This window comes from Tachysurus fulvidraco, chromosome 5 (genome assembly GCF_022655615.1).
Source record: "Tachysurus fulvidraco isolate hzauxx_2018 chromosome 5, HZAU_PFXX_2.0, whole genome shotgun sequence".
Taxonomy (NCBI): domain Eukaryota; kingdom Metazoa; phylum Chordata; class Actinopteri; order Siluriformes; family Bagridae; genus Tachysurus; species Tachysurus fulvidraco.
In genome coordinates, this window is record NC_062522.1 from 31,086,488 (window position 1) to 31,102,363 (window position 15,876).

General features: G+C 39.9%; 2 protein-coding genes and 1 long non-coding RNA gene across 4 annotated transcripts; 1 reads left to right on the forward strand and 2 right to left on the reverse strand.

The window, feature by feature from the left end:
• Nucleotides 1-1,177: 1,177 nt before the first annotated feature.
• On the forward strand, nucleotides 1,178-5,465 carry sumo1 (small ubiquitin like modifier 1). Of its 2 annotated transcripts, none has more exons than XM_027160138.2 (5): nucleotides 1,178-1,264; nucleotides 3,111-3,182; nucleotides 3,474-3,551; nucleotides 4,001-4,072; nucleotides 4,600-5,465. In XM_027160138.2, the coding sequence occupies exons 1-5, from the start codon at nucleotides 1,262-1,264 to the stop codon at nucleotides 4,666-4,668; spliced, it is 294 nt and encodes a 97-aa protein (XP_027015939.1). In that variant the 5' UTR covers nucleotides 1,178-1,261; the 3' UTR covers nucleotides 4,669-5,465. The 2 variants fall into 2 exon arrangements, with proteins under 2 accessions (XP_027015939.1, XP_027015938.1); XM_027160137.2 differs by lacking the exon at nucleotides 1,178-1,264 and adding an exon at nucleotides 1,352-1,514.
• A 928-nt stretch (nucleotides 5,466-6,393) lies between these two features.
• On the reverse strand, nucleotides 6,394-7,232 carry LOC125141254. Its single transcript, XR_007140638.1, has 2 exons — nucleotides 7,013-7,232; nucleotides 6,394-6,732 (listed from the first exon to the last, which is right to left on the reverse strand). It is a non-coding gene; the product is annotated as an uncharacterized LOC125141254 (long non-coding RNA).
• A 3,996-nt stretch (nucleotides 7,233-11,228) lies between these two features.
• On the reverse strand, nucleotides 11,229-14,282 carry fzd7b (frizzled class receptor 7b). Its single transcript, XM_027160042.2, has 2 exons — nucleotides 13,911-14,282; nucleotides 11,229-13,606 (listed from the first exon to the last, which is right to left on the reverse strand). The coding sequence occupies exon 2, from the start codon at nucleotides 13,603-13,605 to the stop codon at nucleotides 11,950-11,952; it is 1,656 nt and encodes a 551-aa protein (XP_027015843.1). The 5' UTR covers nucleotide 13,606; nucleotides 13,911-14,282; the 3' UTR covers nucleotides 11,229-11,949.
• Between the last annotated feature and the right edge of the window lie 1,594 nt (nucleotides 14,283-15,876).

Genomic DNA, 15,876 nt, shown 5'->3' on the forward strand with positions numbered 1-15,876 from the left:
CTGCTATATATAATTGCCATACTGTATAATGGCCCATACACTACACACCCCAAACTCATTATTTATCATTCGTCAACTTATTTATATAGAAAGCATTTATTTATTTGTGACAATATTTACAGTGTGTTATATTTGTGAATGAACTATTCGTGTAAATTACCTCTACGATTTGTTTACTGTTAAATGGTACACATTTGAGTTATACTGATGATCTTACTGTAATATTGACGATCGTGTACTTTAAGGTGAATTTTCGTGACGCTCATTTGGCAACCCAAGTGGTGGTTCAAAGCAAAGTTCACGTTGTTCTTATGCTCAGTATGGGCAGGGTTTTCCATCGTGTCATGTTGTTCGTTGTACTTTTCCTCTCCTCTCTTCCCCTAACATTTTGTTAAATAAATTCGTATAAATAACAATGCTATTAATTGCTTTAAAAATTCACTTTAAAATTCACTTATTAGGAATATCATTATATATTTTATATATAAATAAATATTCAGTTTTAACAACTAACAATAACGTTATACGATCAAGCTGATCTGTAATGCCAAGCAGTATTTAATAGTTATTTTACAAATATACTGAAATGCACATCACATCAGGAAAATAACGATTTATTATAACATTTCAAGTCAAGATGAGTTTATTTGTACGTAATGTAAAGAAAAATAACAATCAAAGAAGTACAATAATTATAATAACCCATAGAAATTATTTGCTTACTAAAACTTCCAGACTCAGGAAAAACTGTCAGACTCAGTTTCTTTCCCCAGGCAATCACCCTGGTCCATAATTATATTTACTGCTTCATATCTATAAGTACTGCATTATCAGGACTGTCAGTCATCACATCATCTGTATATATATATATATATATATATATATATATATATATATATATATATATATATATTATACATTATATATATATATTACACACACTACTGCTGCTATATATTGTACAAAAAGCATAATATCGCACAATATTGTTATTTGCTCTCACACTTTATGTACATAACTGATCAGTCATATTTTATATTCATATTTAATACTCGTTCTGTCTATGTTGTATCTCGTCTGCATTGTCTTGTATAGTCTGTATAGTATAGTATTATATGTCTGTGTACTTTTGAGAGTCACAAACAACTGGAACCAAATTCCTTGTGTGTGTCAACAAACCTGATTCTGAATCTGATTCTGATTCAGTGTAAAGAGTGGAAATTCAACTTTAATCCAGACACAGATATTGAAAGATCATAGTATGGTGAGTTGAAGAAAAATAAAATATATTTTTTCCTGTTTAAATCTGAGTTTAAATCCGGCGGAAAGCACCGTGTTTGTCCCCCAGGAGTGCTATAATCTGATCTAATCTCCTCCTTACTCCAGTGAGTGTGTGTGTGTGTGTGTGAGTGTGTTAGTGTTAGTTTGTTAGTCCTACATTACACTCACTTCATTTATCAATAAAATTATCCCCTGAAAAGGGATCTACGTTGTGGAATATCATGTCAGACACGGTGAGTTTAAATGTCTTTAATACTTTTAATGGATTTACAAAGTAAAACATTTCCTGTATTATCGGTGTATAGAAATGACACCTAAGCTAACTAGTAAGCTAACAGCATTTGTTTAGCATAGCTCTCATGCTAATAGCTGGCTGTTTTGACCATGTATAGAAACCGAGATGGTGTGTCGTTTTCTTTTTTTATTTCTAGTGTATTTTAATATCTACTTAATGTCTGATTTGTATTGTCAATGAAAATGGTATTTGTAATTGTTTTCGCTGACTAGATAGATTATTAAGCTAGCGTAACACTATTATTTCTTTACACCGATATTCAGCAAAATCCCGCCCCCTGCTCTAGGATTGGCTAATTTTCAACCTTGTGCTCTAGGATTGGCTGACAGGAGTTCATACTACTCGCCGTAGATAACCGAGTAAACGCCTGGCTTAGCGTTCAGTCAAACGGGTCAACGGCACCGCCATTTTAGAAAGGTCAAATTTCTGTAACTCCAGATCATTTTTTGTTTTTGAGGGATTTCTTTCCAAATGCAGGCAGCAATTATTCTACATACAGCGAAATACATATGTCAAGGAATTAGACTAAATATTGTATATATAACTATACATATTATATTATTCCTAATACGATTGACAAATATAAAATTTTTATTAAAATTTATATTAGACGGGATATGCAGATCTTATATTTGCTGTATCATACTATATGCCTCATAAATGAAGTTTCTACTTGATTTCTACTTGAGCACATCATATAGACCTTCATTGTCTTACAAGTCTGTCTCGCCCTTTCCAATATGGCGAAAATGTTGGCGTATTGCACCTGCTAGCGCTAACGGCTAATTCGTGTCTGAACTACTGAACCAATGATGGCGCAGGGGACAGGTTCCTACTAGCCAATCCTGTCACAATGAGGTCGGGCATGCCGCAAAAGCGGTGGGAAAAACAACCCTGGCTAGCTTTAGCCTGCTAGTTGTGTGGAATTCCTTGTAAATGTGAACGCGAGATAAACTTTACACCCGCGTGTAAAGATTTCAGATGTCTTGTACTAGAGCTTTTATAAGGGGATTTATTGGAGATGATTACATTATTTATCAACCTATAAACAGAAAGGGAAATTTTTAATGCTAAGCTTCATGCTAGTTAGCAAGCTCCGTGGTACAATGTAACGAATTAGCCGAGGTAATTAGCAGGTCGCAAGTGTTTACAATGTTTAGTGTAAACACTTCCGCCAGCTTCTTTTCCCAGCTGTTTGACTTCTTACTACTATAAAGATCCCCAAAACGTGTTCAAGCATATTAAAATAAGATTGGAAACAACATATAAGAACATAACACACTCATAAATGACACAACCCCACTAAACAGCTGTGGGATGAAATGGAACTAAAGCCTACAATCAGACACACCATCAGATTAGTGTCTGATCTCAAAGAATATTCTTATAGCTGAGCGAAAACTAATCCCCACAGCCATGTACTGACATGATTATAACAGCATAGAGATCTGGAGTGTGATGGCCAGGGGTGTACATACTTTTGCCTGTGTAGTGAACATGTTTTAAATGTGTGTTGTGTTTCTGGTGATTACAGGAGACAAAACCATCCAGCGAAGGAGCAGAGAAGAAGGATGGAGAGTACATTAAACTCAAAGTGATTGGCCAGGTAAGACAAGATGGCTTACTTTATAGGACAGACGGTGTTCCTAAGATACGCGTAATAGTTTATAAAACAGAGAGGACGGCTTTGATCAGCGATGCTGCTTCATCACTGCATCATGTTTTTCAAACCTTTTTTTTTTTGGTCACACGATACGTTTGTTTGCGTTACCGTATCACACTCGCCCCACAGTGGCATTTATCAGTCGTCACCCATAAACACCTGAATAAATCACCATTACAATACAATATGCTGCTGCTTACTTTTCTTCTCACTTTTTTCCTGCTTCTTTTCCAGGACAACAGTGAAATTCACTTCAAGGTGAAAATGACAACGCATTTAAAGAAGCTCAAGGAGTCGTACAGTCAGAGACAGGTATAGAGTCCCGAAAGCCAGTATACAGAAATACTAACATGCCACACAAGCCTTTTCTTTCCTTTCCTTCATGTGGAGACTAGACACGATCATTTAAAATAATTTTTGGGCATGAAACTAGCTTCTTCCAGTTATTGTATTTAGTCGAAGGGATCAAGGTTCTTTGTCAATAGATATTACAGATGTGTGATGTAATGCAGAGAAATGATTTTCCTTCATTTCTCATCCCACAGTGGAACAGTGAACTAAAAAATTTGAAACAGATTTAAAATAATAATCTTAGATTCGAATAATCTTAGGATTTTAGTTACGAAGATGCAAGAACACTTGTTTTGAATATTTCATTGCCACATATCTATTTAAAAAAAGAAAAAAAAAGAAAAAAGCTCAGCATGTGAGAGGACAAACTCTGTGTAATGATACTGACCCGGTTCTGGATTGTTATACAGGGCGTCCCCATGAACTCTCTACGGTTTCTCTTCGAAGGACAGAGGATCGCAGATAACCAGACTCCCAAAGAGGTTCGTTTCCCTTTTCTTTTTTCCTTTCCTTCCTTTCCTCTTTCCGATTTTTATTTACATTCCCTCAGTCACCAGTCGCTTTTATCCAAACAAGATAGGAGATGTGTGAGCTGAGCTGAGCTAAAGAAATGCTGACAGGATGGTGGTGATGTAACGTCACTAAAATGTCATAATGGATCAGTTTTGGCCTCATTAGAGCAGGGTCAGAACTGAATAATTAGTTTTAAATAGTAAGATTTATGTATTGTGTCCAGTGTTTATTTACTCGATCAACATTTTGAGAACACGTTATTTCTGCAGTGATGAAACTCCGTCCTTCGGCTCGGTTTAGCTACAGGAAAAATAAGACACACACCAAGTGTTTGATTCCCTAGAATCAATTCCGAGTCCATTCATGTTCACGAGTTCACTAAGAAGTGGACAAAGACCTCTCAGACACACCCAAAGAACCGCACAGAGAGGACACGGCACACTACACCTCGCATATGTGAAATGGGTTTTGTTAAGATGTCTGTGTGTCTATGCAGTTGGGGATGGAGGACGAGGACGTGATCGAGGTGTATCAGGAACAGACCGGCGGCTACTGGAACGACTAGACCTTTACTTCATCTCTTTATCTTTTTAAATCTTAATTTTGTATGTATAATGTTTATTTCTTTCTGTTTCCCTTTGTGCTTCACCCAGAGGGAAATAGAAAAAAAGAAGAAAACCATCTGGATCAAAAAGATACTTCAGAGCAAGAGAGAGTGAGTTAGAGGAAGGAGGAAAGAATATGAACAAAACATAATGCTTTTTACCCAAAACCCCCCTCAGTCCTGGATTAGTGTGTGCCACAGACCCTCAGAGCACCTAGTCTAATTTTCCTGATGAATTTATCCCCATCGTAGAGGCTTCATTTCCACTGGATAGACACTAAACCTGTCAAGTCTTTTCCTCTGTGATATTCCTCTTCTGTGAAATTATTGTCAGATGATAAAATGTGTGCTGCTGCGTTTTCCTTGTATGTAACAATTGCACATGTCAAGAGAGCATCGCCAGCGTTGTGTTGAAACTGTATGATGCATGTTTGGTTTGTTTGTTTCGTCTGTTCTCCATTCAGACATCTGCACCGCTATTCAGAAAAAGCGTAATAAAATAAGGCCCTGTTTTATGATGTAAAAAGATCTCTGATCAACACTCAGGGGTGATGTTTAGCCATGCAGAAATGATTCCATTGATCTCTCACACACGATGATGATGATGATGATGATGATGTCACTGCACGTTTTACCTGTTTTGTTTTTTTTTGGTTTGGTTTGAACTGGAGAGGTCTTGGTCCAGATGGTTTGTGGACATAGAAATTATTATTTTGCTTTTGTCTCGTTTTTTAAATAAAATGTGTCATAAAATCTCACACTAGTTTGTGGTCTATGCTCACAGTCTCTCAGGACAGGTTTCTTTCACAAACTGCTTTGTGTCAGGAATAAAAATCATAACAGATTATACAATTTAGACGCTAGGTGGCAGCAGTGGCGCTGTTTGTGCAGATAAACTCTCGACAGATCACTAGGCGGCGTTGCCTGGTCTGTGGTAATCCCGCAGATTGGAAATTTTATGGCTTGGATTTTATTAACATTAGTAGTAGTAGATTTACAATTTAATTAATTACTTAATGAATTATTTTTTTATAAACATTTGCAATTATTTTATTATAGTTTTTAATTGTCTTTATTTTTGAAGAAATATTGCAAATATTATTATACAAGTGAACATTTTTCTATTTATTACATTTAAAATGCAGGGATTTTTTTTAAAGCAAACTACTTGCATGGTCTGGTTTGGTGACAGAAAAGTGAAAGATTTCCAAACAGTAGATAAAGCTTTTTTGCATTAAGGAGCTCATAGTGAATCGACTGAATCATCAGAGTAGATAGTAGTGCAAAAGTTTGCAGCCCCACGATTTCCAAGACAAATCCTTTGTACGCCGGAGCAGGGATTCGTCTGTGGACTTGAATTCAAATTCAAATTCAAATTGGAATCAGTCGATTCAGTAGATTATTGGTCTTCTTTACCTCTAATAAATGTAAGAACTCAGCGAAACTCATGGTCATGATGCTGTTTAGCCTTTGTTACTCTTGCAAATTATTATTTTTTTGTAAACAAGACTTATTTTTGTTTATTGCTGCATTCTGCTGTTAAACTAGTAACAAGATTAAAAAAAAATATGTAAGCAAATATGTAAAATGTGGTTAGCTTGTGAGTTTATATCGGTGACAATAAGCAAAAAAAGAAAGAGAACATTCCTTCTTCGCTGGATCTTGAGGAAAATGGAAGATGCAGCATCCAGTTGAACATCTAGCGACTTTTTATTTCGACTCCAGGACAAGGAAGCTTTAACCATAAGATCATAAACGGATTTACATGTCGATGTATTTTAATGCTTTTCTGGACCCAATTGTGTTTAAAAAAAAAAAATCTCAGTATTTTAAAACAAAGTGCTATTCAAAGAAAGAGGAGAAGGAGAAAGGCATGAAAAATGGAGGGAGAGAATTAGAGGAGAAACGTGGGAGTGAGAGGAAGTGAAAACACAAGGCCTGCCTCGGGCTCTCAGGATCTGCAGTCATGGATGCATTTCCTCGGCTGAGATTACGGACCGTTCTCTCAGCTTTTAACATCTTGTGCTGTTTGTTTTGAAGAAAGAAAAAAAAAAACACACCGTAAATGATAAAAAAAAAAAAAAAAAGTTGTATAGAGACTGTGCGTGTGTATGGTGTTAGTTATACGTGTGTGAGCGAGGCCCTCGGCTGTGAGGCTCAGCTATTGCTGAAACCCAGAGGGAAGATCGAGTTTCTCAGCAGCACACCAGGCCTGAACACTACCAGATGAGGGCCAGTGAGGAATGGGGGAAGGGTGTGTGTGTGTGCGTGTGTGAGAGAGTAAAGGGGGATGGGTGTAGAATACCTATGAGCTCACGTCTGTGTCCAACTACGTTTTCTTTGTGTATATGAGAAGCGAGTACAGTGAGGCAGGAAGGTAGAGTCCTACTTGCTTCTTTAATCAGCTTCATCTTATGGTGAAGAAACAAAAAAACACTAAACAAGCAGGAGAACCATGAGAAACGCTCCTGGTCCATTTCATACAAGCCATTGTCAAAATATATATATTTTTGCTGGTTAAGCACTTTTACCTCCTCTCTAAATTGTTTATAGTGTGATTGTGCCCTGTGATGGGTTGATGCCCTATTCAGGGTGTCCACCACCTTGTCTCCTGCGTCCCCTGGATAGATATTTCTTTGTGACCCTGTAAAAAAAATAAGAGACAGAAAACGTGCGAATAGATTTCAGACTATTTCAGAAGATAAATCTTAGTTAATGAAATGAAACGATGCCGGAGGTGCTGTTATCGGTCTGTATCGGCTTCAGGATGTTACGCTAACTCTGCTTCACGTCACACAGAACCCCATCGCTGACTATTTCCCTGATATTTAACAGCATTCCCTTTAGTGTTTTGTACTTCTGAACGTTATTAACCCCATATGCCGCAATCTTTGAGGAAATATTGTATTTCAGTTACTCTGGCTCGCTGTACAATGCTCCGTTTGGAAATCTCTCAACATGAACGCAGACATCAGATATCTGGTCATACCACTGGGGCCATGTGCTGGGACACGGCTCCTACACTGGGTAAACATCTCTGGAACAATGTTTGACAAAAGTGAAGGCGTTGTCGGAGCTGGATATCGATCCGATTTAGGCAACTGTATCTCGTGGGACCGAGGGAAAGGAAACAACCTGAGGACGTGGGGGTTCTGGTTACCTGAGACTTGACCCATCTGTTTTTTGTTTTTTTTCAGGAAAGGCTGAGAAAGTGTCACCTGTATGCACAAAAGCACACAGAGTGCACTTTTTCAGGCCATTGTAAGCCTTACGCCATGGGGACGTGTCTGCTGGAAGATTGATGTGCACCACAAACAAACACCTCACGTAAACGGATGAACACCAAAGGTCTGGGTTTGGTTTGTGTCTGAAGCTCTCTCTCACGCTCCGCTACTTAAATCCTAGTTTTTCCATTCACTTTTTTTTTTTTTTGGTATTGTCTTTCATTACAAATCTACTTTGATCTGATTACAAATAGAATGTGAAAAAGTTATGTTATCCAATTTACAACATACAAACGTTTACTAGGTTTAGTATCAAAAAAAAAAAAAAGATCGTACACCTCCGGTGGGGATTAAACGGGAAATCGGACGTTTTCGGGAAGTTCGAGTAGAGCGAAGTTACATTTCGGCTCTTTGCGCAGAAGCTAACAGTAAGCAACTGCGCAAAAAATCTAAGCCAAACAACCCACCGTGACAGAGTACCGTCTGTGTTTATTTACTGCTTCCTTTACAAATCATTCATTTAGCCAGAGATTTCCACACATCTCTCTCTCACTCTCTTCATGAACATGTGATCACTAGCTAGCTCAATCACCAAACTGACACGCTAGCCAAACATAATCTAATTAGAAATTCGGTTCATCGAGTTACATGTAAGATTATCACAGCTACCCCATTGTTACGAGTTTGATCAGAAACTCAGCAGTAATGATGAAATCTGCTAGATTTTCTTTTCTTTTTCATACATTTTTCAACTCCTGACCCCAAGAATATCGATTTACTTCACAGATGTTCCTTAATCACACACAATAATAACGATCAACTCGTGCGTGTTAATACTATTACGATTTTAGATATTTTCTCTAATAAGAGAACGTGTTCGAAAATCTTTTTAAAAACGACTTAAACTTTTTACTCTGTATTACTTCGCCGATGTGTCTCGGACGCAGAGGCTCGCGTTTCTTTTTCTTCTTGGTTGTCTCTTTTCGGATTGGGATAGTTTGGTGACAGGTTCTAGTTCTGTCAAAAAACCGACCGAGATAATGAAACTCGTTTCATTATCTCGTACTGATTTTTGAGCACATTCTGAATTGCGCTGATCAGCAAGCGAAAAAAGGCAGGAGGTCTTAATTTGTTCTTCACGTGACGTTCAGGGTGAAGACGGTTCATCAAACTGTCATGCGTTAACCACATCACTAGCACATGGAGCATAACAACATACATACTTTACATCTTCGGTATCAGAAGACCACGTTTCACACTTGTTAACACACCTGTCTGTACGGCGCTAAAAACAGGCCTAGCAGGTGGCTTGTTTCCTGATTTAGAGGTTTAATGACTGAACTGGGTTTAGTGGGTGGGTGTTTAGTGGGTGTTTCTCCATCTCTTCACATGTACCAAGCTGTAAATTACAGCAGTTGTTTTGAGCAGCTTGACAGCTTGCATGCGACGAGCAGGTCGAGGATCGGATGTCTGTCATGTCACACCCATACGATTAGATGTCACGTTAATTAATTAACTCTGCGGTTCCTTTCGCGAGGAGGAACGAACACGACAACAATTCAACAATTAACGTTGTTACATGGATATGAGAAAGGTCAAGTTCGATAACAAATATAAAACAATCGACTCCTTTTCATGGTCTGTTCTGATGTGTCATTATGAAGGAAATTTATAAAGAAATCTAATCTTTGTAAATCTTGTTTTTCCTTTCTTCAAATTCACTTACTTTTTGTTTAGACTCCATGTGAATGAGAATAATTGAACTTGTGCCAGTTAAAGTTTGGCATGTAAAAGTAGAGACATGGAGTCAATGACCTAACCGAGAGAAAGTCTATTAATCGTTTGACACTGATCAAATATCCAGAATTAAATGATAGTTTATTCATTTTATAAAATATCTATTCAATATTCTGCTTGTACAGATCAAGAATTTAACTCGCTGGTTAGAAAGTGTTTAATAATCTTATTAGAAACAATGTTGGGGTGACAATCACCAATCTTCCTAAACACATTGTACTTACGTACTGCAGTCGTTCTCACCTTACCATCTGTGATTATGTGAGTTGGGTGATCATGTGAGAATTTATGAAGGTGAATTTCCCAAGGTACTTGACCTTGAATGCAAATTTAATGAAACACACGTGACGTCGGGTGAACGGTATATTATCACGTGTAATGTGGATAAATAACACTACTTTGCTGCATGGGGAAGTGGGAGCTCAGTGCTTAAGGTGTTAGGCTACTGATCAAAAGGTTGTGGGTTTGTGTGTCCCAGGTCCACCAAGCTGCCACTCCTGGGCCCCTGACCAAGGCCCTTAATCCTCAATTTCTCAGCTGTATAAAGAAGATAAAATGTTAGTCACTCTGGATAAGGATGTCTGCCAAATACTGTGAATGGAATGTTATAAACACCATGAAGTGTCTAAAAACCACATACAGAGAATGAACTTTTCTCTCATTTTGGTCTTTTATGCTCTCCAGAAATGAACTACATAAAAAAAAAAAAAAAATCACATCGGTTGTATTTCTATAGTTTTAAGTTTTAAAAATAAATGAAATTTCCACCACATGTGAAGAAGCCTTTAGCCCCCGACTCGCTGGATACAGTAACCCCAACAACCCTCGACACAAACAAACCAACATAAGGTTAAGCTTTTACCTTAAACTGCGCTCCAGCATGCGAGGAATGTCGAGAGATCGTGTACCTCGTTGCATCTCTGCTCTTCCTGTCCCTTCACAAGCGGGCGTGACGGATTTCACACCAGCTCCTGATTATCTCCTGTTACTGTGTTAGCTCTTTTATCTCTGCCTTCTTCTTAAAAGCAATGTTTACTCACTCTTTCTAAATAACGGTCTAGTTCTCGAAGGCTGCAGCCCTCCAGCGCACGTTCGTCACTCAAACAGCTAACTGGGAGGCCTGTAAAAGGAGCCGTTAGCATGTTAAATTTTTACAGCTACAACGAGTAATCATTACCATTATTACTAATTAACTCGAAGCCATAGAGAAATACTTCAATGTAATTTGCACCAATGTATACACAAATTGACCAAACGTAATAAATCGTGGCCTACAGGGAGAAAAACTAGACTCGGTTTCTAGAACAAGAACAGGCATGGCAACAGGGTTCTCAAAGTGGGGCCCCGGGAAACCTCAAGAGGCTGTAAAGCGTATTTTGTTACAGGGATGGAAATCACAACCCACCTTTATGGAAGTCATTATGCCTTTTAAAGAGAAAAAATTATTAAAAGACCAAACTTTCAAGGAGAAGAAAAAAAAAAAATCGATGCATCAAGAAGTTCTACAAATCTACTCACTTTATTTAGTGAAACTGCTGAAAGGAGAATATGGGCTTAAAAATGAGATTACTTTAAATAAATACATGTAATGTCTTTAAACAATAATACGACATTTAAACAAAAATGAGACTTTTTTTTTCTTCCTTCCTATTTACTCCTAAATTTAATCCCATGGATTACAGAGACATCATCAGAGCCTGTCGGATTGAATTCTCCACTAAACCGTAAAACTCACGAGGTCTTACAGTCGCATGAAACAAATGCATCTAGTTCTAAAAGACATTAAAACACATACAAAAATCCTGCACTAAAAAAAAGGATGAAATAAACATAAAGGGTCTGAACAGCATTACAAGGCACAAGATTAAAATACAAAATATTGGCCACTGCGGAGATGATTCTCTCACCATTAAAATGTCCAACAAAAGTTTTTTTGACAAGGCACAGAACTGTTCTTTTTTTTTTTTTAAAAAAAACATTTTTGGAAGAAAAAAAGGCCTTTGAAGTCATGCAAAAGCTGTAGATAAAAAAGTGTAGACAGTCTGGGCCAAAAGTTCAAGTATTGGTGTAACAAGGCGTTCTTTTTGGTGTGGGTGGATTATCTGAGCAAAATCCTCCTGCAGGCATCGTACATCATAGAAGTCTGATTTTCTTTAATCCACGCTGCAGTTGTGAGACTTGCAGGCTGTTTTGTTTGTCAGTCCTGACTCTTTATCTAAGTTCACACGGTTGTCTCGCCCTGTCCGTTTCCGAGGCGCTTGTAGAACCTGCGCCATGACTGCAGCGTCTTTCCAGACCAGATCCAGAATCCGGACGTGATCCCGACAATCATGGTCATGAGGTACTTGATCATGAACACGGTAAAATCTGGAGACATGGGTGCAAAGTCGGCAGCTGGACACGGCACGGCGAAGCGTTTGCACGTCTGCATGTGCCACGTCTTCTCCCACTGCTCACGGAAGGCCTGCTCGTAGAAGTAGCACGCGATGACAATGGTTGCAGGGACGGTGTAGAGCACGCTAAAGACTCCGATGCGCACCATCAGCTTCTCTAGCTTCTCTGTCTTGGTGCCATCATGCTTCATGATGGTACGAATGCGGAACAGAGACACAAATCCAGCCAACAAAAAGGACGTCCCGATAAAGAGGTAAACGAAAAGAGGTGCAAGGACGAAGCCACGCAGTGCCGCTACGTCGTGGATGCCTACAAAACAGACCCCCGTCAGAAGGTCTCCGTCTACTTGGCCAAGTGCCAGCACCGTGATGGTTTTGACAGCAGGTACAGCCCACGCTGCCAAGTGGAAGTACTGGGAGTTGGCCTCAATGGCTTCATGGCCCCACTTCATGCCAGCAGACAGGAACCAGGTCAGAGACAGGATCACCCACCAGATGGAGCTGGCCATTCCAAAAAAGTAGAGGATCATAAACAAGATTGTGCATCCCTCTTTTTTGGTTCCCTGTGCGACTGTTCTGTAGCCATTATCCCCAAACTTGCCAATACACACCACCTGGTCCTCTAGGAGGAACCCGGTGACGTAGGCCACAGCCACCATGAAGTAGCAGCCAGACAGGAAAATGATAGGACGTTCCGGATAACGGAAGCGCCGCATGTCCACAAGGTAAGTGAGGACCGTAAAGAGAGTGCTCAGGCAGCACAGAATAGACCAAACCCCAACCCAAAGGCGCCCAAACTTCACCTCTTCCTCTTTGAAGTACATGAGTCCATGTGGCTGTGAGTGTTCACATGGCGCCCCGCAATCTTTGGCTCCCAAGAACTTATAATTGAGGTAGGAAGGAACACTGAGCTGAAGAGGGCACGAAAAAGGGTGTCCAAACCTATCGTAGGGACGTGGCGTGAAATTAGGCTCCACGTTCGGCGTCGGTTCCGATGTCGGCTTGCCCACGTCGGACGTGTTCTGACCGACACAGATCTCTCCTGCTCCGTGCACCGGAAAGTTCTCGCACCGCAGTCGCTCGGGCCACTGGAAGCCGAACTTGTTCATGAGCGCCTCGCAGCCTTGACGTGCCCGCTCGCAGAGAGAACGGCACGGCGGGATAGCCTGCTCCAGCACGGTGCACACAGGCGCATACATGGAGCACAGGAAGAACTTGAGATCCAGAGAGCACTGCACTTTAACCAGCGGGTAGAACTGGTGCACCTCCAAACCGGCATCCTCTTGGTTTGTGTGACCCAAGAGGTTTGGCATGATGGTCTGGTTGTACTGGATGTCTGTGCACAGAGGGATGGAGATGGGCTGGCAGAAACCGTGCTCTGGCACCGAGATCCCCTTCTCACCGTGGTATTGACCACAACTCGATCTGAGGAGCAGAAAAAACGCCACGAACGCGCGGACCGCCGCCTGGCTCCAAACAGCCATCCTGAAAAAGTGAACCACACACATATACGTTCCTGAATTACTTACTGCCCCGACAAAATGACTAACTTCATCTGTAGCTGTGTTTCAAACCTACAAGTTCCTACAAGTTGCTTTTACTACGTATAAACGTGATAAAATAACGGCTCCTGCACCAGCGCGTTACACGTCCAACAGGGAACCGTTTAGGGTTTAGCCGTTAAATTCTACTTACTCTTCGCTCTTGTACCTCAGTAACTACACACAAGGTACAAACTTTTACATTTAATTCAACACATTTAGACTTAATTTAAAACGAAGGCACTTACTTGCACGACGAAAAAAAAATAAATCAGAGTTAGATAGTCGATCAGTAGCAAAATCCCCGGATGAAGGGGAACCGACTCCCCTCCTCTCTCAGAACGTTATTCACAAACTTATGATCCTTGTTCTCCTCACAAAACTCAGGTATCCGTGCCCTTGTTTCGAGACTTCATTGTAGTCGTCTGAAAACTGTTTTGTCTTCTTTCCGACGTTCCTTTTCAGCTCGCTGGGTTTCCAACAACGCCGGTATCTTAACTTTCTTTCACAAACTGGTCGGTCGCGTCCGGCGCCTCTCTCGAGTCGATCCACTGACTCGATCCACTGACTCCACATTGCCTCGCGCTGAGATGGAGACGGTTTCCAGCCTCCCACCTCCACCCTCATTCACGATTCAGCAGGCAGCGCGTCTCCACGTGGGCGCCTTGAAACCGTCCACGCGTTCTGGCCAATCAGAGGCTTTGTTATTCCTAGCGTGCAGTTCCTCATTGGAGAAATGGGAGCTTATCGATGTGGGCGTGGTTACTGGAGAGAGCGGACCTGAAATGCACGCTGAGATGTTTGAGGATTCTGCTAGTTAGTGTATTTAGGAGCAGGGAAATGATTAAGCTTTTGTTGTGATTTTAGCTTAAATATAAAGGTTTGGTCAGAGTATGGAGAAAGAGTTTTTGCAGCAAAGTAGGAGTTCTGGCTGAAATACAAAACACAAGTCACGTGGTTTTTATGTTGAATACTTCATTCATCTTCAATTAGCTAGTGGTCAGGATTGAAGTAGACCCCAAAGGCAATTCATGAGAAGAACCAGCACAGAAACTCGATAAGAGTCAATGAGACTCAATAAGAGACTCAATCCCACTCAATTAACAATATATACACAAAAATGAAACACATATCAAGAAGATATATTTTAAGAGTGTACCAACATTTGTACAACAGTTATCGTATTAACAAAACAAAAGAATATGGACCAGGAAAAATGGCTGGCAGTGAGGGTTAAAGAGCAGAGACCATGTAATAAAGTCTATATTTATAGTGACGTTCAGTGCAGGGAGTCTTGATATATCACTGTGGTGTGTTAGGACCAGCTGGAGACTCGATTCTTGACTGAAACGAATGATCTCTAATTAGAATAATTCAATTACAGAGTGATAACCTTTTATGGCACGTTTACATCACGCATAGCTATTGATTTTCAGTGTATTAGTGGATGTATTTGTGTGCTGGTTTTGTGTTTTGCAATAAGTAATTGTCATTAGGGAGGTAATAATTAGAGCAAATCTTAGATTTAATTTACACTAATGACATTGCCTGTAAATGCTTTGTCACCAAACTGGCCATGCCTTTTATAGTGGGGAAGGCTCATGATGGTTCAAATGTAGATTCTTTTAACTGCTCTGGCATGACAATGTGGGATTTTCTGCACTGAGTCAAACTTTGTCTGCGGTTCATGCTGGTGACAAGGCAGGATTTACTGCTGTCAGTCAAACCACGTTTGTGGTTTCTGCTGGACAGAACCATTCAAGTACACTCCGATACACTACGCTGCGAAAATTATATAGTATGTGGACGTTCTTGCAGAACTTGCAGAAATGTTCAGAATAACTGGCGATTAACTTTGGGCCCTGTAAATGTACGGAAATGAGAAGCTCTCACTGTCTAGTCCATGTTTGAAGACTTTTCAAGAAAGAACATTTCTTTCCTTATTCCCTGTCTACCTCCCTTAACCCCAGCTGGAACTGTTTCAACACAAAAAAGCAACCTAAAAAAAGACAAGAGCATACCAGAGCAGAACTCAGCATTCACTTTATTTTCAGGAGACATCCCAATCAATTTAACTTATTTTCACTGGGCACCAGTTTAGCAGATTGAAAGGAAAAAATGAAAGAAAAACCCAGTAGATCAGCATTTTAGCTCCTTTGCTTGAATTCTGCAAATCTTCCTGTACTTTAAGCGATGAACAGGTTTTAATGTTAA

Coding starts and splice junctions, on each gene's coding strand:
- sumo1 (XM_027160137.2), top strand. Junction 3,183..3,473: donor AACTCAAAGTGATTGGCCAG/GTAAGACAAGAT, acceptor CTTCTTTTCCAG/GACAACAGTGAAATTCACTT. Junction 3,552..4,000: donor AGTCGTACAGTCAGAGACAG/GTATAGAGTCCC, acceptor ATTGTTATACAG/GGCGTCCCCATGAACTCTCT.
- fzd7b (XM_027160042.2), bottom strand. CDS start 13,605: ATGGCTGTTTGGAGCCAGGCGGCGGTCCGCGCGTTCGTGGCGTTTTTT.